The sequence below is a fragment of the Lates calcarifer genome, linkage group LG11, assembly GCF_001640805.2.
Source record: "Lates calcarifer isolate ASB-BC8 linkage group LG11, TLL_Latcal_v3, whole genome shotgun sequence".
Classification (NCBI taxonomy): Eukaryota; Metazoa; Chordata; class Actinopteri; family Centropomidae; genus Lates; species Lates calcarifer.
In genome coordinates, this window is record NC_066843.1 from 22,479,317 (window position 1) to 22,504,009 (window position 24,693).

Consider the following 24,693-nt stretch of genomic DNA (forward strand, 5'->3'; position numbering starts at 1 on the left):
TTGTGAGTTTGGTGAATGGGACAGCAACACAGCTTAAGTCCTTCGTGAACCTCTGGTAGAAATTTGTGAAACTGACGAATTTTTGCAACTCTTTCCTGCTGGTGACTTCTATTGTTATTTAACCCTTGGACGTCCATACTGACTCTGGAAGAAAAAAAAACACATAATATGTATTATAAGTTTCACATAAAGAAATTGTCTTGAAGGGGCTATGAGCTGAGGTGCAATTAAAGCTTACTGAGCTTCTTTGATCATTTATAATCCAGACATCCAAGAGGTTTTTAGGAGTGGAAGGGTCAAGGGTTCATCTGGTTAAAATAAAATTGATATAGTTAAAAAATTACCATGATCAAAAACAGTATCTAAAAATGTGACTGAAAACTAGATACAAAGTTAATTTTGAGCCCAGTACAATGCTGACACATGTTGTTGTTTTTAAATATTTTAATGTGTGTAATGTTACATATTACACCTGTATGTGATTCATTTATGTACTTTGGTTGGATTGTGATTCCAGCATTGTCATTTTTTCAACTTCTTGTTTTTCAACTTGTTTTGAGTTTGACATCTGGTACATATTGAGAAATCCCTCCCTCTGTAGCCAACACATGGTAGAGATCAGCAAGTGTGTATGTTAGATTTTTATTTGTGTGTGAGAGAGAGATTAGGTATCTATGAGAGAGGAGAAGTTAGAGAAGGCACAATTTTCACTACAGTGTGGATGTAACTTCAGCATTTTAATTGACATTGCGGGTTGTTTCCACATCCAGACATGCAGACTGGAAATGCAGGTTTGTTAGTCTTGTTGATTCGCCTTTGCCTTTTGACTTCAGGCACTCTGACAAAAGCAGTGGACAACACAGAGGGAAATGAGGCAGCTTCAGAGGTGAGAGATGCATGGAAAAGGATTTAAGATGTATATTAGTAGCATGATGTGCCACCCATATAATGCATATATCTGTACATTACAAAAACATGTAAAAACAAAAACAACCATTTGGCTTAGGTATTTGACTATAGACCTTCACTGACTGTCATGGCAACAAGTATGAAATATAATCTATATCAATATATCTGTATCAATCCTACTGTGAATATTGTAAAAAAGCATATTTGCACGTTAATTCACTTAAAATTATATTATTGCAGCAGCATGCACGTGAACACAATACAGTATGTGTATTATACTGTAGCACATTTCAAATTTAAGTTCAGATTTAACTCTAGGATAAATTTAAATGTACCTTTTTTCATAGTTTCTTCAAAAAAGAAGAAAAAAGTTTAAATTCAAAATTAAACATAAACACTCAGTTTCTACTTCATGTTCACTTGAAATCAGTTTATTTCGTTTCCAGAAACTCATCCGTCACTCCCACTCTCTGTGTGCTGGTGAACAAGAGTATGTTGACAGGAGGAAAATTGTAGTTCTGGAGTCACTCAACAGCCTGGGAATCAACTGTACTGCTGTAAGAAAGAAAGTGCTCACACTTTAAGACAGACCAAATTTCTGTATCTCTTTTTTTGTTTGTTTCTTTTATTTTTCTTTGGGAATGATTTATATTACAAATGTTATTTAGATGTTTTTAATGTGTTGGCCTTTTTTTACATAACATACATGTCTATGTCCTCCATGACTTGTATTAACATTGTTTTAAGTCTTACAATAACTTTTGTGCGGGCTTTAGACACTGACAGAGTAGGCATGATGCATCACGATTCAGAAAACATGACAATATGCATTTTGTGAAACTGAAAAAATGTATTGCAATTTGACATGATGAAGCACTGAAGTCCTTTACAATTTTATGAGTGATTGCACTGTGCTACATAGGAAAAAAAGAAAGAAAAACACTGGTAAAACAAGATTTGAACTTCAATTTTCCCACAGCCCCTGACAATGAAACAGTTAGGACTGCCCCTGGTCAAACTGGGGCCCTAAGCAAAATTTTGTTATGCGCCATGAGTTAAGAGTCATGTCATGCATTGGAGCTAAAGTGTATAATATAGCCAATTTTTAATTTTTTTTTAGCAGTAAGCCAAACTCCATTCAAACGGATACAATCAGTAGTCAGGATACTGCTTCCAAATGCCTGTCGCTTTATTGAGCAGCACCTTCGTGTACAGTCTGAATAGGAGTGAAACTAGAAAACATAAACATAAAAATAAACATAAAAATAAATGACAATGACCAAGATGCATAATGAAATCATGAGCTACTGTGTAAACTCCTCATTGCTACAATGCATCAGTAAAATATTACTTCAAGTGCACAGAAGAGCAGCTACTGGATCTGCTAATACTACTTAAGATAGAACAGAGATTTGAAATGCCACTAATAACCCTGATGATCACTAAATAAAACAACCCTAACAATGGACTATACTAAATAAATCAATCAATAAATAAAGACATTTTCTTATAGCTTACTGTTCCCTGCAATTAGCTTAACAGCTGTCAAATTTACCATCTCTCCATCATTTCTCCAACCAGGATTCTATTCCCCACATTGCTCTTCTGGCGTCAGGTGGGGGTCAGAGGGCAGCTGTGGGTCTGGTGGGTTTTCTCTATCAGATGGAAAAGGAAGGTCTGCTGGACACTCTGCTCTACCTGGGAGGAGTTTCTGGGTCAACATGGTAACAATAAGCACACTTATACACATAAAATCATGTTTGTGAATGAATGAAATCTGACCACATGAATGGGTCATGGATGATTAACAGCTACCAGTAAAGTGCCCATAAGAAAGGCCCTTGACCTTGCAGCTTTGAAAAAAGTCTATTTTATCTATCTATCCGATAAAGGAGGACGCAGTGTGTATAGTTGTGATCAAACTACACTGATATAGTATGGAAGCTAAGAGAAGCTATAGTTGCAATCTTTTTAATCCTGTTATCTTGAATGACAAATTAATTATCTCATCCTTTTGGAATATTGAAGTTGAAAACAAAGGTTATTTTAGGTAAGATAAGGATTAGGTAAGGATGATTAGGTAAGATAATCATCCTGTTTTATGAAGAAGCCATCTTTATTATTGACAGCCGCAATATTAAATGTTGTGATTGTTGTTGTGAGAGGTGAGAGGTACTTTTATATTTCAAATTAATTTGTTGTTCAATTGTTCATTTGTAGGATAACCTGACCTTTTTTCACATTTGTTAGCAGTCACCTCAAGTTAGACAAGTTAGAAACTGAAGGGAAGACCTAAAAATGTATGATGTCAGGCCATTTGTTGTTTGCTCTACAACAATGAATGGGGTTCTGGCATTGAGGCCAAAGTGAGTGCTTGAAAATCTTAAACTTTACATCCAATTTAAAATGTGGATGAGATCTATTAATGAAGTATACTACAAAGCTAGATTATGGGGTTAGTGAGGTAACATATTTAGTAATTTTGGCTATATGACTTCAGTAGCCTGACTGATTAGAGCAAGACTTTGACTTTTTAAACTATGACATCTGCAAGCAAGTTTATACTTCCATAATATTTGCAGCCAGTTAGCTCTTAAAGCAGGGGTTTCAATCAGAAAGAGTAATGCAAATCCTGCATTCCACCACGTCATTTGTCACATATGACATGAATGGAAAGAAGGGCAGTATTTATATTACTTGTATCTAGAAAATGTAATCAATTACTTTGAAGTATTTTGACCATCCAGTGGTATAACTTCATCACATATGGAGTGCACGTGAACAGCTGTGTTTCAAGTATGCATGCCCTCAGGTTCAAGTGTCTGGTCTGAACTGAGGAAGTGAATGTGATTTGCAGCCTGCTGTTGGATTTTTACTTGCAATTTCTGGACTTGAACTAAACGTACCACTGCAGTTTATGCAAGTTTATGGATTTTGTTTCACTTGCAGCTGAAGTTTCTCTAGGCTCTTGCTTCATGTTGGATGGTTAATTTCTTCCTGTGTGTCCATGAGAATGTGGGTACTCAAGTGTAAATTATGTAATATAATAAAAGAGCAGTTATTGCATCTGTGGGAAGGGTTGGCATGGGGGAAGTGGCAGGAAATTAACAAAATAAGCCATTCTGGCTCACAGCCAGAGCTGGTAATGAGCCCAGTCTGGCACTTGTGGTGTACTTGAAGCTTAGTTGTTAGACTTGTGTTTTTGTTCTGGTACACGCAATTGAGCCAAAACAATTTTGCAAGCTGGGTGCTGTTAGGCTGATGGTTTTGTTATTTGGTCATAAACCAAACAAAAATTTTGACCCAGTAATAGTGCTAGATGAAAAGTTAATGAATCACCAAATTCATTACGGATATATTGCCTGGGAACAGTGAATATGTCAACCAAATTTTAAGTCAAGCCATGTTGTAGATGTATATACTGAGCTGGATAAGTGAAAACCTGCAGGTGGTGTTAAGTGAAATGTCAACCAAAGTCAGGAGGATTCATACAATATTTGTGTTAATATTTCAGTCTGGACTGGACTGAAGTGGTGAACAAACTGACCAGTCAACCAACCAGCATTGCTGTCACCATGGCCAAACGCAAATGTGACAAAAAAATAATTGCATAGCCAAAAGTGGGGATTTGCAACCCATCTGGATATGGGAACTGGCAAGCTGGCTTAGAGTGGTATATGTAGAGTCAGGGGTCACATCTTTGTGACCTGGTAGCCAAAAAAGACAACTCAGCTTCATGATGATTTCTCTTGACCTCTGTACCTGTCTTCCTCTGATAGGTCCATGTCCTCCCTGTACAGTGACCCGCAGTGGAGCACCAACATGGACAGAGCAGTGTCAAGGTTATCAGGTCCTGGGGTCGAGCTGGAGCAGGTTCTGGCCTGGTTGGGTGACAGGGCAAAAGAGGAGCACTTCTCTCTCGCTGATATCTGGGCTGTTCTAACTTCTGCTGTGATCATGAAACAGGTTCTAGGGCGAAAAGACACACTTTCACTCCTAATCTTAAGTGCTAAAGTTGAAGGCAACTTCTTTTTGGTTTCTTGAAGATATTTCAGGTTCATCTACATCTAAAAGTGGAGAAGCTGTGGCTCAGGAGGTAGAACGGCCCACTAATCGGAAGGTCAGCGGTTCAATCCCTGGCTTCTCCAGTCCGTGTCAAAGTATCCTTGGGCAAGATACTGCACCCCACGTTGCCCCTGATGTGTGTATCATCAGTGTGTGAATGGGTGTGGATGTGTTAGAGCACTTTGTGCATAGAGCAAGCGCTGTATGAATGTATGTGTGAATGGGGTGAATGTGACACATAGTGTAAAGCGCTTTGCGTGATCGATACGACTACAAAAGTGCTATATACAAGTCCATTTACCATTTACCAAAACAGAAGGGACATTCCTTCAAGGACAATAATGTCCATATTTTGGATAGAGAGGACAGATGGTTTGAAAGAGGTTAAAGAGGCTATCTATTAGGCCATCTATGCCCTTCTGGGATGTCCATCTTTAAACACAGATGGACATTCTTTACGACACGTTCTTTACAAAATGGACGTTCTTTACGACATGTTCTTTACAAGATGGATGTTCTTTAAGCCACCAGCTATCAGCCACCTACAACGTGTTCTTGAGATTCCTACCCAGGCGATTTAATTTATTTTGTGACCCTAACGACTCACATAACAACAGGGTGGGTTAATGACTCTTCTCCAAGAACCTCCAAGAGGTTAAATACCTGGGACTCCCCAACCAGAGCTGAAAGAACTGAGGAAGCCTTTCAGATGAGAGGTGAAACAGCCTCAAGAAACCAAAAAGAAGTTCAGTTGCCTTCAACTTCAGCACTTAAGACTATCATAACCTGGATGACTGAGAACCTTCACAGACATTTTAACTCCTAATGTTTCCTATTTGAAATACAACATGCTTTGTTACAGTGATTATATTGGCAGTCCTTCAGAGAAATATCATGTTTTTCATCAGATGGACCTGCGGCATCTTTCAGATGAGGCCAGTAGGAATGCCACAAACCCTTACCCCATTTATAGCGCCATCGAGAAGAAATGCTTTTCAGACGGGCCTATAGAAGGTACACACATGCATATGCACATGTCACATTAGAGCCTAAATGAGTCATTCATCTGAATTACAGTAACTGTCAAATAAACTCTCTGTCTCGTAGGGAAATGGTTTGAGGTGAGCCCTCATGAAGCTGGATTCACAGAGATGGGTGTCTTTGTTGAAACATCTCTTTTGGGCAGCAAATTCCAAAGTGGAGAGCTGCTAGAGGTGACCCCAGAGATGGACATGGTAAGACTACAAGGTGTGTGTTTACAGGTTGAGCAGGTTATGTGATAAAGACAGCAGAACGTAAGAACAAGAAGGAAGTACAATAACCAAAGATGTGAAAACCAAAGCTGGAGTTTACAGCAGAGCAAGAGCTTTTATTTTGAAATGTAAAAATCTGTAACGTGTTAAAAAGATAGCCATAGGAATTCTTAACAAATCTGATCAACAAGAACCTACTGGTGCTGGTGCACATTTTCTTGTGCTGCAGCCTTAATTATTTAAATTATTTTTTCTGTCATTAGTCCACACTCAATACCTCATAATGACAAAGCAAAAACAGAATTTTAGAAATTGTTGCAAATCTAGCAAAAAGGAAAAACTGAAATATCACGTTGACATAAGAATTTAGACCCCTTAGTCAGTACACTTTTTGCAGTGATTATAGCCTTTATTTTCCTTGGATATGATGTAACAAACTTTGCATATTTATATTTGTGGATTTTCTGCCAGTCCCCTGCAGGATCTCTCAACCTCTGTCAGGTTAGATGGAACTGTTGGTGGACAGCTGTTTTCAGCTCTCCAAAGAGATGTTATTAGGACGTTATTGGGCAGGTGATAAGTGGTGTCCGGTTTCCTTCAGACGTGCTTGAAATTGAGGCCAAACATTCAATCATTTTTTGTCACAGCAAAGGGTCTGAGTACTTATTGAATATGGAATACTACTGCCATTTCAGTGGGAAGACTGCACTCTGAACACTTAGAAAGACCAAATACAGAAATCTCTTATTTGAAGTAACCCAACTGTTTGACAGACTAATGTATGATAATGTAGAATCCCATCACCCAGGGTACAAAGCTAACTGACAAAATAAAATTAGCACAAAAAGTAAGGAAATTTGTGTTTGGTAGATTATTTCTTTGTTGTAACAATGCCTCTTGGCAATAAATCTTATACCCTTGGAAAGTCTGTTTATTATTATTAAGGTGCCACAGTTGTAAGGAACATGTATTTGTGGGATGAGCAGCACTGGAACCTGAACATGTGGAGGAACGTTATGTTCAGCAATGAGTCCAGATTCTGCCTACGGCAGTTGGATCATAGGGTTAAAGTGTGGAGAAGATGGGGAGAATCTTTTGGTGGAGGCAGTGTGATGGTGTCAGGCAGCATCTCCCTCACTGGAAAAACAAGGCTTGTCATCATTGGAGGCAATCTCAATGCAGAGAGATATTGAGATGAGATTCTGGAACCAGTGGCAATCCCATATCTCCACAGTCTGGGAGCAAACTCTATCCTCCAAGATGACAACACTCGCCCCCACAGAGCGGGGTTTATCAGAGACAACCTCCAGAATTTGGGAGTGGAGAGGATGGAGTGGCCTGCCAGCAGTCCTGACCTCAACCCCATTGAACACGTGTGGGATCAGCTTGGGTGTGCTGTTCGTGCCAGAGTGACCAACACAACCACGTTGGTTGACTTGCGACAAATGCTGGTGACCAGCATGAGGAGGAGGTGCCAGGCTGTTGTGGCTCTGTATGGTTCTTTCACACGCTACTGAGGCTCCTGTTTGTTAAATGAATAAATTGTTAAATTGCCATTTGTTTCTTCAAACTTCAATCATCCAGTCCACCAAACACCAAACAAGGGTCAATGGCAGAATAAGCAGTTTGGCGTTGGCAGAGAAGATTTGGCAAATTTTTCATGAGCATGACCCACATACTCAGCTCTGCTGCTCATCCCACAAATGCATCTTCCTTACAAATGTGGCACCATTTAAAAGGGTAATAAAGAGGCTTTCCAAGGGTATAAGATTTATTGCCAAGAAGCATTGTTACAACAAAAAAAATAATCTACCAAACACAAATTTCCTTACTTTTTGCGCTAAGTTTACATTTTGGGGTCCTTTAAAGGTGCAGGAAGTACATTTTTGTCATTGTACAGTATATCAGAAAATTATGCTTTGAGAGTCCTATCAATGTATAATTGGTCATGTTGATAATGCATGCAAATCAGTCCTCATTTTCAAACTGTGTGTGTACATGTGTGTTCAAACTGTGCAGGTATTCTAGGTTGTGCTTTGGCTCATGAGGAGGTTATCAGAGAATTCATCCCTCCCTGGCTGAATGGTAATCACAATGACATTCTCATACATGCCCAAATGTATTTTTATAAGCTCCAGGGATAAATCTCTGGTTGAAGTGCAAGAAGTAGCTTCATGGTAGTGTTTATTCCTTGCTCGTGTGAGTTGGATGTATTATCTTACACACTTGCTCTCTGTGTGTGTTTGGTTCAGTGCCTGGGCAAGTAGACAGTGCTGCTGAGGAATACCTGCGCATATACAGAACCATTGATAAACTGGTGGTCCTGACCAGAAGTACCATTAATGATCCTACTGCTCTGTCTGAACTGAATAAACTGCAGAAAACACTAACAGGTTGTGGTAATGATGATCCTGCTCAAATATTTTACTATTACATTGGCCTAATAGTATAATATTAGTTTTACTAGTTATTTGTTAAATCCAGCTGTTTTTAGCTGTAAGCTAATTCATGAAATTGCAGCTATCATATTTTATCACCTGTGATAAAAGAATGACTCAGACATGTCTGATTGAAAGAGCTACAGTGTCCATTAGATTCTTATCTTTTCCAGACAAGGTAACTCTGAATGAGTCTGCCTTGCTTGAGTCCAAGAGTTTGGAGGAAAGAAAAAGTATTTTTCAGCAGTGGAGTCTGGAGCTGCTGGCAGCAGTAGAGACCTGGAGCCAAAGTCTGGAGGATGGAGCTTTCAAAACACATGGTCAGTGTAAACATCCAAACTGGTCAATATTACTGACAACAGATGCATTTCATTTAAGAGATTTAAATGAGATGGAAATGCCCCTTTTCAATGTCTTTCCCCCAGTGTCTCTGCTTACTAAGCAAGTTCTTCCCCTGATTTTGAAATGGGAGTGGGGAACTACAAAAAACTTCCTGTACCAATATCAAGGTGAGAAGACAGACCTCTTCAGCAACAATAAGAATTGATTTAGGAAATTCTTTGTCTTTAAAACTACTATGATCAATATTTTTGTATTAAAGGGATATTTTGACATTTTGGATAATACAGTTGTGCTTTCTTGCAGAAAGTTAAGATATTCAGATTGATATTATTCTCATGTCATTCTTACATTTCAGTTTTGAATATGAATTAAGCAAACAAGACCTATAACAATCACTGTGATGAGGCCAAAGATAGCAGTTGACCTTAGCTCTACAAAACATTTCAGTGTCATTTTACTGTTTTCAGCTGTTTTCAGTGAAAGAACTCAAATTCACACAGTGCACTCTTCACACATCACCAAAGTTAGCAACTAGCTGGTGAACATAGTGGAGCATTTAGCAGCTAAAGAGTTTTTGCAGAGGAGTTTGATAAAGAGTATGATTATTGAATTTATATTGCTAAGGTGTCCTAACACAAGTCAAGGCTAAGTTACTCTGTGTCTACTGGATGAATATATAACTACTTACTTGAAAGCCTTTTTGAAAGAGACTTTTCCTTATTTCATGATGACCCCTCAAGGAATTATAAAACATTGCCAAGGGACATAGTTCACATGAGAAACAAACAAAGAAGAAAATGATAAATAAAAAACAGATTTGCTTTTAAAGGTGGTATTAAATTGTGATTTTAAAAAAATCACTAAAAAATTTCTTTTGCTGGTCAGGTCTCACCATTCCACCTTGCCTTCAATCTAAAGAAAAATTACATCTGGTGGATGCTGGGCTGTTGATTAATGTAGCGTACCCTCCATTTCTGGGGGACAAGAGAGACATTGACCTCATGATTGCACCAGAGTTCAGCGCTGGAAACATGTTTGAGGTACTGTAAAGAGTGTGTGTGTTTTGTGTGTGTGTGTGTGTGTGCACTTGCAGCCAGGGGCAGTGTTTTAAACCATAACATTAGCACTGTTAGCTAACTATAGCTCATAAAATCTGTCATTTCAGTTAGAAAAAAATTATGGTTGCTGGTCAAAAATGAGAACTAACAAATAAGTTTCACTTGCCCTGTACCTGCATATACAGTATACAAAAACAAAACTGAGCATGCTGCTGTGCAATATCAATAAAATGTTAAATGATTAAAAATGATCAAAATACGATTAATTAAACAATTATTCTTTTATTTTAGGTTGAAACACTGGGTATTTAGTCTTGTTAATTAAAATAATACAGTATTATACATTGAAAATAATGTAACAGAAGTGAGTATACCTGTGATCAATAAAGTCAGTTTACCTTTGACCACTACAACAAAAGGAAAACGCACACCACAGATGTAATTTCCAGCTAAGGCTAACTGCATGAACAATGTTATAAATTAACTTGTGAACACAGGTTGGGATCTCATGCCATGTGCTGAAAGCAGAACAATAGAGGGGCCTACATGTAGCCCCAGAAGCCTGAGCTAGAGTGTTTTGGCCTTTGAGAAAACTTCTTTATCAGAAGACTAGGCATGGTTTAGTGCATTGCTGCCTCCCATGGGTGTTATGTTATTGCTCCTTTTGCCATCTGAAATCTAAAGTGACCAGTCAAAAGTTTGGACACACTCTCATTCTGAAGCTCTCTGAGAGTTTTCCATTAGAACTGCTGGGTGTTCCCAGGTTGCCTAATGCTATGAATAACATCCTTGTTTCCCCAGCATAGAGAAGGGAATGCATCAAGATGTGCTACTGTGACTCCAGGACTCCACATTCACAATTGCCATCTCTGTGCTTCCCAACTAGCACTAATCCACTTGCTAGTCCACAATGTCCCAGCCTTATTCTTGGAATTTTGATCTAAACTTCCTAGGAATAGTCACTTTTCTTCCAGGTTTAGCTATGGCTGGATGTTATTAGCTTTCTCCCTCTGTTGTCTGCATCCCACTCTTGTTGCCATTGATGAACCAGTCTCTCATTGATAATGCTGCAGTGCTCCATTCTGCCAACTGGCACATGTACATCCACATTGTCCCTGCCTAAACCTGCCCTAGCTATCCTATCTGCCACCTCATTGCCCTCAACACCGACATGTGCTGGTACCCATAGAAAACCTGTATTCATTTCCTACCTCTCCAGATTACATGCCGTTATTAAGTTCTCCGCCACTGGTATGGCTCTGCTCCCTCCCCATCTTCCAGTGCCATCAAGGCAGATAATGAAATTGTGCATACATCAACTTTAGTCAATCCCTTCTTCCACCCACCAGAGTTGTCTCCACCTGCTGAGAAGACTGAGGTCCTTCGGAGTGTGCAGGTCACTGCTAAAGACCTTTTATGACTCTGTGGTGGCCTCTGCCATCTTTTATGCAGTGGACGTGCCGTCTCTTTCCTGGACTGCTCTCTGGACTCCACTGAGGAGGTGGGTGAGAGGAGGATGTTGGCCAAGCTGACGCCTGTCATGGACAACCCCTCCCAACCCCTGCACCCCCTGCACGGAGACCTGAGTAGCTCCTTCAGTAACAGACTGCTGCATCTCCAGTGCAAAAAGGAGCACTACCACAGGTCATTCATTCCAACAGCCATCAGACTGTACAACACCAGTCTGACCCAACAATAAACCTGCACTCTGGACACTCTATCTCTTCCCCGGATTCAGCCAGGAACCTTATAATATTTATGAGCTTCTCACATTTACTTAAATTTTTTCCCATATGTTCTCTATATATGAGTCTTTCATCCATCTATTTATCCATTATTTATAGTGTTTATCCATTAAGGGTCACGGGGCAGCTGGAGCCTATCCCAGCCGACTTTTGGCAAGAGGTGGGGTACACCCTCGACAGATCACCAGTCCATCACAGGGCCAACACATATAGACCATTCAGCCATTCACACTCACATTCACATCTACAGGCAATTTAGAGTCACCAATTAACCTGCATGTCTTTGGACTGTGGGAGGAAGTCAGACCACCCAGAGAGAACCCACGCAGGCACAGGAAGAACGTGCAAATTCTTGATATCTCTAGCTGATACAAAATGTCATTCAGAGGCGCTGCTGTCCCACAAGTTGTGAATGGACAGGCTAGGCTCAACAGATATGTGAACATGGTAAATATGTAATGTAATGTACCTTGGGTGACCATATTCTGTAAAACTGTAAAAAGTCTGAAACACTGTTCACCCTCTGCACTCTTCACAGACTCTGACTCTTGCCAGAGACTATGCAACTGAAGTGAGGAAGCCTTTCCCAGAGATAGACAACAAAATCCTGGAGGAGAGAGACTGGCCAAAGGACTGCTACGTGTTCGAGGGAAAAGAGAAGGAGCCCACGATCATTTACATGCCACTCTTCAACAGACAGAACTGCAAAGGTCTGTTGCACATACAGTTGCAGATTTGTTTTTAGTGAGTTTTCTCCTCAAAGGCAGAACTGCCCTGTAGACAAGCATAAACGTAAATTTCAATGGACAGAAAAAAAGGAAACAGAATTTTTTGGTGAACAAGTTGCTAATAATTTAGCCTATGCAACAAAACAACGTTAAAGCAGCAGTGTGGGTTATCCATAGGTTAGCTAGGAAACTGTGTTTGTATTTTTACTTGTCTAATGTATTAAGCAGTATGGACACATTTTGTGAATAGAATTAACAGGGCAGTGTAAATGTTTTTCTTTCTGTTTTGTCTGCCCTGTATAGATGCCATTGCTTGCTGTTTGCTCTGAACAATGCATGTTTCTGTAAATTTGAGACCTTTTCCCTCAGTGGAAGCTAAGCCTTATTTCACAATTACTTCATAAATAAGAAACCGGAGAGAAATTAAAAATAGCATTTGAAGTTGTGTGTTTGATTTATATTGGTCACTAATGACATTCCCATCAGCCTCAGCTACCTTGTGTTCAGTGTTAATTAGTTGTTGTTAGATGGTAGCATGCTAAAATGCAAAACTAAGATAGTAAACACAGAAAACATACCTGCCATTGCGCAAAACATACCATGGGCATGGTAACATGCTCACATTAGCATTAACCACAAAGTACAGCTGCACCCAACAGAGCCACTGGTGTGGCTGTAGACTTGTGGTCTTGTTTTTACATAACAGTGAAATGGTATGCAATGGTATCAGTCCAGGGAGTACGCCGCCTCTTGCCCAATGTCAGCTGGGATAGGCTTCAGCTCCCCGGTGACCCTTATAGATAAGCGGTATAGATAACTGATGGATGGATGGTGAATGGTATTGATCTGATATGGAACCAGCCTGATGGCACATTAGCTGTGTCAATATATTATAGACTGTGGCTTTGCCATTAACAATCAGACCACATCTATGCTGAGCCATTGTTGCCACTCTCAATCTCTTTTGTTGCTGTATTTCACATCTATCGCATGGTCTAAGTGTCAGACTATTTAAACTAGCATTGTTTTACTCAGGTTTAATCTAATATGATTCATGGTGCGAAAATCATATATCAGTAATCTATTTTCTTACATGCAGGGATGTATAATGGTCCTGTAGCCTGCGACTCAACCTGGTGAATGTATAAATTGATTTATGTACCAATAAAGTTGAGGTACATATTCATTTAGGCTGCAAACTTATTTCTAGGTGCACCATGGTCTGGATTTGGATGTTTGCTAGTTTTGTGTTTGAGTAACTGACAGCACTGAAAATGGACACTGTTAGGGGTCTGAAGCCATGCTAGCAGGAACCTACACAGTAATATTCCTTTTTAAAATGAATAATATGCAGTTGATTTGCAGTACAAAATTCAAAGTACAGCTTGACTTGAGTAGCAGAATGGTTCACTAAAAATATTGGCTGATGCCATTTCACAAAGCAGCTTACAAGTGAGGGACAACACTAAAGCTTCAGTGCAGTGGGAGACAGTGGGAAGAGACCTTGATATACTGTATTTATATACATACACACACATTATATACTGGCTGTGCTACTTATTACTTGCTGGTTCAGTTTTGCTTTATACTTTTAGCAAGGTGTCATGGAAAAGGGGGGCCACATAATTGGAGTCCAACTTGTCTTAAATGTCTTCTATAGATGCAGAGGAGTTCAAAGCAAGGATGGAGGAGTTCTCCACCTTCCAGTATGCCTTCAGCCAGGAGAAGATTGAGTTTATGTTAGAGACGGTGAAAGCTAACATGAAGAACAACAAGGATACTCTGGTGAGAGAGATAAATAAGGCCGCTCTACGCAGACAGAATAAGAGGTAAGGATGGGCGAGTGAGAGGGGTGTTATGTGAGAGAGGCAGAGGTAGATATAAAAGAATCATGACAAAAACTGAATCTCACATCTCTTTCCAGCAATCAATCAGAAATAATTAAGTCAAGTCAGGTCAAGTCAATTTTTATTTATATAAATCACAACCAAAGTTATCTTGAGGCACTTTTCATTTAGAGCAGGTCTAGACCATACTCTTTATAAAATTTATAAAGAGAGACCCAACATTTCCCACCATGAGCAGCAGTAGGCGACAGTAGCAAAGAGAAACTTCCTTTAAGAGGCAGAAACCTTGAGCAGAACTGGCCATCTGCCTCGACCGGTTGGGTTGAGAAAGAGAGAGAGGGGGGGGAGGGGGAGAAAAGGAGGTAAAGAACAGGGACAAAAGAACATAGCATAATACAGATTCCATGTAGAGATAGAAAATGCTATCAATAATAACAATAGTAGCAATAATATTATAAGTAGTACTAATAATTATTCATTTAATTATTAGGTATAACAGCAGGCTTTGAGCAGATTTGTGGGAGCAGCAGGAGGCTTGTCATCATAGAACAGATTCTACAGCTCCGGAGGCAGAAATACCTGCAGAAAGAGACAAGAGATGGAAGAACACAATACTATGAGAAAGGGAGGATATCGAGTTAGCACCATGTATTTATGAGATATAATTACATGTAGATAGAGAATATGTTAACTGAACTTCAGAAAACAAGTTCAATAAACTTAAGATATCAAGTTAAATCAACTGTTTAGTCACATGGACAGTAATTATACAGACCTGTTTTCCTTTTACATTTTCTCAGTTCATTTGACATAAAACTTAAAGAAGTGATTTTGATGTTAGACAACATCCAGCCTTGGATGTTAACTTTGTACTGACAAAACTGCTTAACGCTTAGACATGTTAAATAATAAGTGTACAAGGTTTGGGACTGGATTCAGTCCTAACATTAATTTTTGTTAACATTGTTTTCATTATCATGGAACGAAACAACCATGACTTGACTTACATGTATTGAAGACACACAGCAAGTTTACATTACGTCTCTTCAAACTACTTTATAAACTTAATTTAATAAGTTGAGTAATTGTCAGCAATCCACTCTAGTCAAGTGGTACAGATATTCAAAGTTGAATCAACTTTAAATTGGCCAAACTTATTTAGTTACATTTTACATTCGGTGAAATATGCCAATTAAGTGTACTAAAATCTTTTTTTTAAAACTCTTAGTAAATTGGAAAGCCACGATGATTATGATATGGTGAACAGAATAATATTTTTTATAGTTTGATATAGTTAATTCTAATTAATATTGGCATCATATTTATAATCAATATATATATATATATATATATATATATATATATATATATATATATATATATATATATAATTAATTCAGATTAAACCAATAAAATTCTTAAGGCAAACAAGAATTTCCCGCATGTGAAGAAAGGCAGTCTTGCTGTTAATAACTTCATAGGTTTGGACCACTTTTGGTCATATTTGCAGTTGATTTGTAGTACAAAATCCAAAGTACAGCTTGACTTGAATAGCAAAATAGTTACTATAAATATTACATTGGTCAAACCTAAGAGAAAACTCTAAGTAGTCTGAAGTCGCTAATTAGTGCTATTTAAGAACAAATCTGTTTGTACAACTGGTTCTTGCATGAGAACCAGTGTGTGTGAAGGGAGATGGATGGATAAAAATGGACTCAATAAAAGGAGTTTATGCAATATCTGTGTATCACTGTGTGTCTGAGACAGAGAGAGAGATGTGGATGGCAGGTGAATAAATAACCGACTTATCAGAAATCTAACGTCCTAATGTCCTTTTCTCTTTTTTCTCCTTTCCAGGAAGTCATTGCAACACTAAAGCTTTGATTCTAATCTTTTTTGGTTTGGCATGAACTGAACCACTCTGTGGTTTCATAATGATTATAAATCAGACTCTGACTTTAGAGTCTCAGTTCTCAGACAGACCCAGCCACATGAGCAATACATAATCATGTAATGCATGCAAGAAAGAAGCTATGTCTTTTTTACTACTTTAAATATCAATTACATATGTGACAGCATGTATCTTATTTAGGTTTGAGTATTTGTATTTTGCATGTTTTAAGTCAGAGCCTAAATTCCCACGAAGAGAAATCTCAGTGTTACAGCAGTTTAGACAGTTCTCTGATTCTGGCTTTGTGACCATGGTTTGTTTCAACCTGTTGTTTCAACAAGATAACGCCCTCTTACGCTAATCCAGCTTCATAAAGAAAAGTTTTTCCCTGTTGATTGTTGAAGAACTCAACCCCACCCAGTGCCTTTAAGATCAAATAGAACATCAATTGTGAACTACGCCTTATCACCCAACGTGAGTGCCTGACCTCACAAACATTTACAGTGGATTACTTTTTTGTCACTTTTGTGTTGGTTAGTAATGATAGATGATCTGTAGTCTGTAGTGTATGAATAGTAAAGTCCCTGTCAAACTCAAAAATGTGTTTTGCTTTTTCTTCCTTCACTGTAATGTTTGAATGTAATGATGTACAGTGGCTTCAGAACGTAATCAGACCCCTTCACTTTTTGCACATTATGTTTTATAAATTCATTTAAAATCAAAAATGAAATTATCCCATTTACAGTAGTATTCAGTGAAGCATCTGTGAACTGCCATCTTTAGGTCTCTCTACAGATGTTCAATGGGGTTGAAGTCTGGGTTACTGAAGGACAGTTTTCTTGGCTGTTTGCTTCAGCTCATTGTTGTGCTGAAAGATGAAAACAGGTTGCACGCACCTGGAATTGGAGATTTATAAAAATGGTGCCTGTAAAAAAATTCCTGGATCCAAAATGTTCCGTATTGTAAGCCCGACCCCAAAGGTTCCTGTAAGGAGTGTAATGATACATTCATCTACATCAATCAATCAAACTTTATTTGTATAGCACCTTTCACACAGGTTAATACAGTTCAAAGTGCTTCTCAGGTCCTCAGGCAGACTAGTCCAGCAGCTTGGAGCATAAAAGCTTAAAGCTGCCTCACCATAACTATTTGTCCTGTACTTAGGAACAATTAATAGAGTTGCACCTGAGGACCTAAGGAGGCGTATTGGTTCATACGTTTTAAGCATGTGTGACAAGTAAGCTGGTGCAAGACCATGTAGTGCTTTAAAAACAAGTAAAAGAATCTTAAAATCAATACAGAAACTGACAGGTAACCAACGTAATGACTTTAAAACAGGTGTAATGTGGTCTTTCTTTCTGGTCCTGGTCAGCATTCAGGCTGCAGAGTTCTGAATTAGCTGTAACCGATTTATAGCATTTTTAGGTAGACCAGATAAAAGAGCATTATAATAGTCAAGCCTGCCTGATATAAAGGCATGAATCAGCTTGTCTGTATCACTCAGAGACTGAAATGGTCGCACCTTAGAAATGTTTTTAAGGTGATAGAAAAGCCAATTTAGAGAGTTAATGTAAGCATTAAAGTTTAAGATCACACCAAGATTTCTTGCTTGTTGGCTTGAGGTAGGACCAAAGTTTAGTCCTGGATAGGATATAGGATACCCTATAAATGGAATTCAAAGCATATTGGAGGCTTTATTGGGATTAATTAGCTGTTTACAGTCATTATACTCATAATGTGAGTGTGATTGGTTGTTTGTCTGTATATATTGGCCCTGTGATGGACTGGTGATCTGTCCTACTGTCATACCCTGCCTCTCGCCCAATGTCGGAGAGAACAAAGCTCTGTGTGGGTAGTTTTTGGAACTTTGACCTGTGGCAGCTGGACCTCAATCAAGAACTTCTAGAAGCAGCAGACATTGGCAATGATTAACAGCTGGGTGGTCACAGCATGTTTTGCTTTCCAGCTGTCAACCCACCTAATAGGCAGATCAACCAAACATAACACACATATCTCAATGTGCAGTTGTAGATTCAGACAGTTAGTGAATATAATACAATTTAAAGATGGATGAGTCATTTAGATTTTTTTTTTTTTTTTTTTAAAGCAGTATTTGTTCAAGTGTTGGGGTTTAACAAAGCAGTTTCATCTGGAAGCTGCTAAATGGGAGAAATTTATTCAAGCTAACTTGCCAGCATGCCACACGCCCACTGATCCTCCTCATTGCACAATGCGATATTTCACTCGATCAGAGGAGGCTGACAAAGATACTTGCACAGCCACTTCAACTGACTTTAACATCAAGGGCCATTTTTGTAGGCAAACAGGTAGAAGCTATATATTATAATATTTATCATAAAGCACATATAGCAGCCGTTCTGAAATATAAACAGTACACCTTGTGATTCTGTGAGTGGCTCCAGACTTTGACCCTAAGCCAAATGGTAACTGAAGCCAAGTAAAGTAAGTATAATCCAACTCACTGTTTTCTCCCAGAACTATCATAGATGGCAGATGTTTCAGGCCTTGGAAGCCTTTGGGGTCCTGCCATTGTTAAATGGGGGCCCTCCAAGCACAGTTTCAAATGCCATCCTCATCTCCCCTGCCACAAATGTAATCTGCATTCACTGTTTCACTTAACATTCTGACATTAACGGTTTCCAAAGCATTATCAGTCCAATTTTCAACAGTAAAAGCAGAAAATGGGTTTTACATTTAAAAACATGTCCAAAACTCTCTTAACAGAGCAGCAGAATGGATGCTCACATCAAAACCTTTGTTAAGAGGCAATGTCAAAATACAGTCGAGGTCATTTGACATAAATTCTACAGCTTTCTGAACTAGCTTCCTGGAGAAGTCCAGTCTGGACATCCCCAGGAGCTTACCATCTTTCTCTACAAAGTTAAAATGGAGGCTGTGGTCTTTTATTTTTAATTCTTTAAATGTTTGTTTTTTTGCCCTTATTTATTGGGTCTGCCAACCATGCTGGCATGTGGAAGCACTACAATGAGCTGAAAGTGCTTAAAAATGTTAAAAACTGTAAAGCTAAAAAGTACTTAGCTTTTTGTGTTTGGCCTGGTCAAGATGTTAATTCAAGTTTAAATGCTTTAAACAAGCAATGTAGAGAATGTCCTCCCAGACACAGATACTAATCAGTTTTAGATGTTTATATTTATTTATAGACACCTTGGGTGGCACAGTGATGCAGTGGTTAGCACTGTTGCCTCACAGCAAGAGGGTTCCAGGTTTGAACCTTGGTTTTCTGGAGTTTGCATGTTCTCCCTGTGCTTGTGTGGGTTCAATCCATGTACTTCAGCTTCCTCCCACAGTTCAGACTGACTGGTGACTGGTGAAATTGTAGAAACATAGGCTTTAAAACATTAAGTTGGGACAATTTAAAATTACACCAGAAAATGTGGCAATGGAAAATCAGTATAGAAAGTGGTAAATTCTAAGTTAACAGAATTAAACATTTCTAACATTGTAAACTCTTTAGTTGTGACAATGGAGAATTAGATATGTTGTGAACAGTCTCAACATTTTATGTCTCTTTTCTCAGCTTTTCATGTTTGAAGTATACATACATGTTAACACTATTTAAATTATTATTGTTTGTGTTTGGGCTCCTGTACATTAACCCCAGACACACAGTATTTTGTCAGTAGTAATTCCTCTGTTCTGTATCACCCTTCTGATTGGATGACCTGGAGCAGAAGATTAGTCATGACATCATCAGAGAGTGACAGTGTTTGAAAAGACTTTATTGCACAAAAAACAAGAAGAAGAAGAATAAAAACTAAGGTTTTAGATCATTTAAAAAACAAATTATTTAATTATTATTCACTGGGCATCACAGTATCCAATAAGATTCTCAGTACCTCCTGCCAGTCACAGTCAGGGCATGGTCTCCCATCGCCTCTGTTGTCTGTAGAGGTCAAAGGTCAAATGGGCCGGCCGTGGTGATGGGCAGAGCCTGTAGTTGACAGGTTCCTCCTGTGGTGGGAGGGGCTTCTGTCTTAGCAGGTCAGATGACATGAAGAGGAGGAGGGAGGGGCCCTCTGCTGTCCTGTTGTCATTGCAGCGGGGGCGCATGGGCAGCACCATCCTATCCTGCAGCATCTGGCTGATCAGCTGATCCTTCTGCACATCAACACTGACCAGTGATGTGAAGAGGAGCTGAGAGCGAGAGACATTCACTACTACAGACATAGAGAGACAGACAGAGAGAGAGAAACTTCTCTGAATTCATGCTCTAGACTAATTTAATGGTAAGAAACTGTCAGTCAGTCAGCTTTGAGTTGATGGGTTTGTCACTGCTACTTGCTCCAGTGGATGTTTGTTGTGACAGAGGCTCATCGCAAGTTTGTTCTCTGGAGGAAAAATCCATCTCAGGACAAAACCCATCCTAACCCTAACTCAAACTGGATGGAAAGAGAAGCTCAGAAACACAATTCAGGTTTTCAGGGGCCAATCAAAGAGATGCTGAATGAAGGCTTGTATTGAGCTACACACGCTACTGGAATGGAAGCTGGACAGGAAGTGATGTCAGGACTCAGGGCCTGTACACATGAAGCAATAAGCACGTTCAAGATGCAGCTGACTTTGCCTGATTTGATGGTCAACATGAACTGCTGCTGACTGCTGGGGTGGAGTATAAAACCACTGCAGACAAGTAAGACACATTTGAGGCAGCAAGACAGAGCGAGGGCGTTTGCCCTTCACCAGCTGTTGTCAAAATTCATCAAATATATCAAACTTATTGTGGGAAACCTGCACAGCTGTTCTGTGCTTTTATTATTTAATATGTCAGACTGCTTTGTAAACCTATAGGCCTATACATACTCAGCCAAACACATGTTGATCTAAACATTTCAGGCCAGAAAAGTATGAAGAACAAAAAGACAAGTATGAAACATCTAGTATGATGTGTTCAGGTGTATGGGGGAAAAGTTACACATGGAGAGCAACAATTTTGGAGAGATCACTTTTTTCTGTTTTATTGAGAACCATAGACTTGAGAATAAAAAACATGGGTCACCACATGACCAGGAGAGAGTAAAAAGGTGAAAAAGGAAGAATAAAAGTCAGACAAAATGTCTAACCAGCACGCATTGTTTTAAACCAGATAAATCAGAGTTCACTGAGCTAAACTTCTGAGTTTTTAACCACACTGAATGTCATTTTATACCTGCTCAACTTCATACTGCTCAAAACAGGAAAGTGGGATGGAAAATCTGTTGAATACGGTCTACACTTGTTACATCACATTCAGTGCCAGCTGTATCCAGTAATAATTCCTTCTCATCATGGTTATATCATTTCAGCTGAATGAAAGATGGTGATGATACTACACCTCAGTTGAATCTGTTTTTTATCTGTTTGTAAACTGTTATCAGAGCAGAGTGTGTGTGTGTGTGTGTGTGTGTGTGTGTGTGTGTGTGTGTGTTACCTTCAGTAGCTCTGGTGTTGATCAGGTTCTTGGTCCTCTCTGACGTCCTCAGAATGTCCTGAACAGCCTTCTGGGAGTTAAACCCTGCACCCTTCAGAACAACAGACAGGTTACTATGGTCACTGGCTGTTAATGGACTCAGCGATGACATATTGATAATATACTGATGAACAGTGTGAACCTGCAATGACTGAAGCTCCACCTTCAGAGCCAGAGTGGTGTTTAGCTCCGCCCTCTCCAGACAGCCCGGATCTTGATTGGACGCTGCACCAGGAGACTCCACCCACTGTCTCGGGGCTCCAGGAGAGGAGAGGAAGAGGAATCTGTGTTAGTGATCATTTTATTGATCAATCAGTGACAGAGACAGTCTAACTGATGTGTTTGACCACTTAGAGATAAAATAACCTTTCAACAGTTCATTTCAAGTTGTGCAGTGTTAAATTATATTCATCCAAATTCAAGTTCTTGTTTGGATCTAAACATAAACAAACAGTTCTGATCAGATCTGAACATCTGCAACATCATGTCTAATCAGTTGAGTCTGAATTGAATTGATTCAGTCACATGATCCACTAGTTGGCTAGTTAAGAGTCAAACCCTTAACTTCTCATCATGGAGCAGCTGTAGCAGTATGAGATTCTTGGAGACTGTGGAGAGTGTTGTCTATTTTAACCACCTTTCCAAAACCAGAATGGAAAAAAACTGATTAAACAACAACTCAAGGCTAATTAGCATTAGTTTGTGATCAGCAATGGACCTCAGCCTCACAGCAGGGGACGGCTGTAGCTATGCTGTGGTCCTGCTCAGTATTAGAGCCCACCACCATCACCAGCCTGGGAGAGACTCCCCCCCCCCGTCTCTACAGCCTCCAGTTTAGAACCTGAGCTTGACCAAAAATAAACTGGTTCAGAAGCTCAGACGTTGGTCCCAACTAGAACCCAAATATAGCAAGCCTTATTTAACCTGAAGAGCACACCGTTGATGACATCAGTAGACGTGTCACATTGTGTAGGTTACTTCTGCTGTGAATTCTGCGACACCCTCCACCGCACTGATGATAATTAAAACTGGTGGAAACTCAGGCAGTCCACAGGTAGACACAGGTTTCAAGAACCAAAACCAATTTGGTAGAAAAGAGTTGTAAGTGTCTGGTTACCATGGTGACATCCTCTGCTCCTCCTCTGACCTTTGATTGGCTGCTGAGGTGGGCCATCTCTTCTCAGTGTGATATGTGGTTCTGGTGTATCCATGACGACCACAGGCTCTTCAAAACACACCTTCAGTACAGGAAGATATCATCACACACGACTACAGGATGACATCATCATCATCAATCATCATCATCATCATTCTCTCTCTCTCTCTCTCTCTCTCTCTCTCTCTCTCTCTCTCTCTCTCTCACACACACACACACACACCTGTGTATCTCTTTTTCTCCCTGTCTGTCTTTGGGGGCGGGGCTTCAGCTGTGAGTGGTCAGTCTTGGGGGTGGGGCTGAGTGTGACAGACAGGTCAAGCTCAGGACAACCAGTCAGAGTGGTAGAGGAGGACAGGAGGGGAAGAGGGGCAGGGTGAGGGGAGGGGGGAGGAGAGGTGAGGGAGGAGGAACTCCTCATTCCTGAAACAACAGACATGACACGTTTGATGATTTTCAGTGTAATGGCTCTTTAAAGAACAAGGTTGGGCTGTTAATTACAAATGAAGGAGTCTAAACACCATCATCACCATCTTCACTATCTTCACCATCATAATCATAATCATCCTAGCTTAAAGAATGATTAATCAGTTGATTTAGGATCAAATGTGACACACATCACCAGAGAGCAACACACACTCATTAACATTGAAGTGAATAAATTACATCTAAACAACGAATCAAAATGTATGACATATAATAGATTTAGGATATATAAAGTAAATATACAGGTTAAATAAATCACAAATCGTTTCCATCTGTTTTTGATGTAAACACCAGCCTCTACAGTGACTGCAGCCTGTTAGCCTGTTAGCAGGTGGTAGATGAGTGAACAGATGAAACCGTTTTAACTGTAGTCATTCAGCTTGTTAGTTGAACACAGACAGTTCACTGCGTGCTTGAGAGTTAACCCGAGTTAACTGTTATTATCAGCAGGTACTGACTAGTTACCTTGGTAACAACAGACAGCTAACCTCAGCTAGCCTCGCCTCCAGCTGCTAACTTTCTTTTCTCCTGAGTGAACCCTGGCACGGTCCTGCCTCAGGTGAAGACAGGCTTGTAGACAGGGTTGTTAGCTCTGCTCTGTCTCTCTGTTCCTCACAGTCAGCATATCATTATCTGTGTCACCTGGTGCAGTCCGGTCCAACGATCCTCAGCCACTCTCTCCTTCTTCTCTCTCTCTCGCTCGCTCTTTCTCTCTGAGGATGATGGGAAACGTTTTTACTCTCCCAGCGTTTCAGTGTAAATCATCCGTTTCTTTTTTAAATTCGCCCCCTCGTTCACACTCACTTCCTCTTCCTTCTTCTTCTTCAGGGTCAGGCGACACCCGGCGGTGCATTACCTCCCCCTGCCGTGCTGGAGGGAGGACCTCAGTTGGTTCCCCTGTTAATAACAAATAAACAGATTCGTTTTCTTTATGAATCCAGCTCCTCTCGGATAAAGGTGTGTTATCTGGACAGTTTTCACACAAACCCGTGAACTTCCTGTCTGACTGCCTCCTTCTATATTTCTCATATCCCATTCAGTTCAGTTCAGTTCAGTTCAGATCTTTATTGTCCCTCAAGGGGAAAATTAATTTGCAATAGGTCAAAGACATAGATGCAACATAACACACAAAAGGATATAGGACACTCACAACAGTAAAAACAACCATGAAGATAAAAAAAAAAAGCCCTCATATAATACTGCTAAAAACCACAGTGCAGTCAAGTGCAAATTAAATTTAAATTTATAAATTAATTTCTCCTCTAAGCTGTGACCCACATGAAAGGA

The 24,693-nt window shown here is 39.6% G+C and overlaps 2 protein-coding genes across 4 annotated transcripts; one reads left to right on the forward strand and one right to left on the reverse strand.

Moving 5' to 3' along the window:
• Nucleotides 1–597: 597 nt before the first annotated feature.
• Nucleotides 598–16,876, forward strand: LOC108898488 (cytosolic phospholipase A2 gamma). 2 transcript variants are annotated; one of them, XM_018698366.2, is made up of 14 exons: nucleotides 598–886; nucleotides 1,356–1,466; nucleotides 2,491–2,633; nucleotides 4,689–4,875; nucleotides 5,883–5,988; nucleotides 6,082–6,222; nucleotides 8,247–8,312; nucleotides 8,480–8,620; nucleotides 8,839–8,985; nucleotides 9,091–9,174; nucleotides 9,893–10,047; nucleotides 12,349–12,520; nucleotides 14,199–14,367; nucleotides 16,243–16,876. In XM_018698366.2, exons 1-14 carry the CDS (start codon nucleotides 773–775, stop codon nucleotides 16,259–16,261), a joined length of 1,755 nt encoding a protein of 584 aa, XP_018553882.1. In that variant the 5' UTR covers nucleotides 598–772; the 3' UTR covers nucleotides 16,262–16,876. The 2 variants fall into 2 exon arrangements, with proteins under 2 accessions (XP_018553882.1, XP_018553883.1); XM_018698367.2 differs by lacking the exon at nucleotides 16,243–16,876 and adding an exon at nucleotides 14,876–16,205.
• LOC108898487 (protein phosphatase 1 regulatory subunit 35) lies at nucleotides 14,827–23,364 on the reverse strand. Of its 2 annotated transcripts, none has more exons than XM_051073821.1 (6): nucleotides 23,144–23,364; nucleotides 22,882–23,002; nucleotides 21,907–22,022; nucleotides 21,726–21,816; nucleotides 20,155–20,475; nucleotides 14,827–14,964 (listed from the first exon to the last, which is right to left on the reverse strand). In XM_051073821.1, exons 1-5 carry the CDS (start codon nucleotides 23,357–23,359, stop codon nucleotides 20,171–20,173), a joined length of 849 nt encoding a protein of 282 aa, XP_050929778.1. In that variant the 5' UTR covers nucleotides 23,360–23,364; the 3' UTR covers nucleotides 14,827–14,964; nucleotides 20,155–20,170. The 2 variants fall into 2 exon arrangements, with proteins under 2 accessions (XP_050929778.1, XP_018553881.2); XM_018698365.2 differs by lacking the exon at nucleotides 14,827–14,964 and adding an exon at nucleotides 19,429–19,622.
• Nucleotides 23,365–24,693: the final 1,329 nt, after the last annotated feature.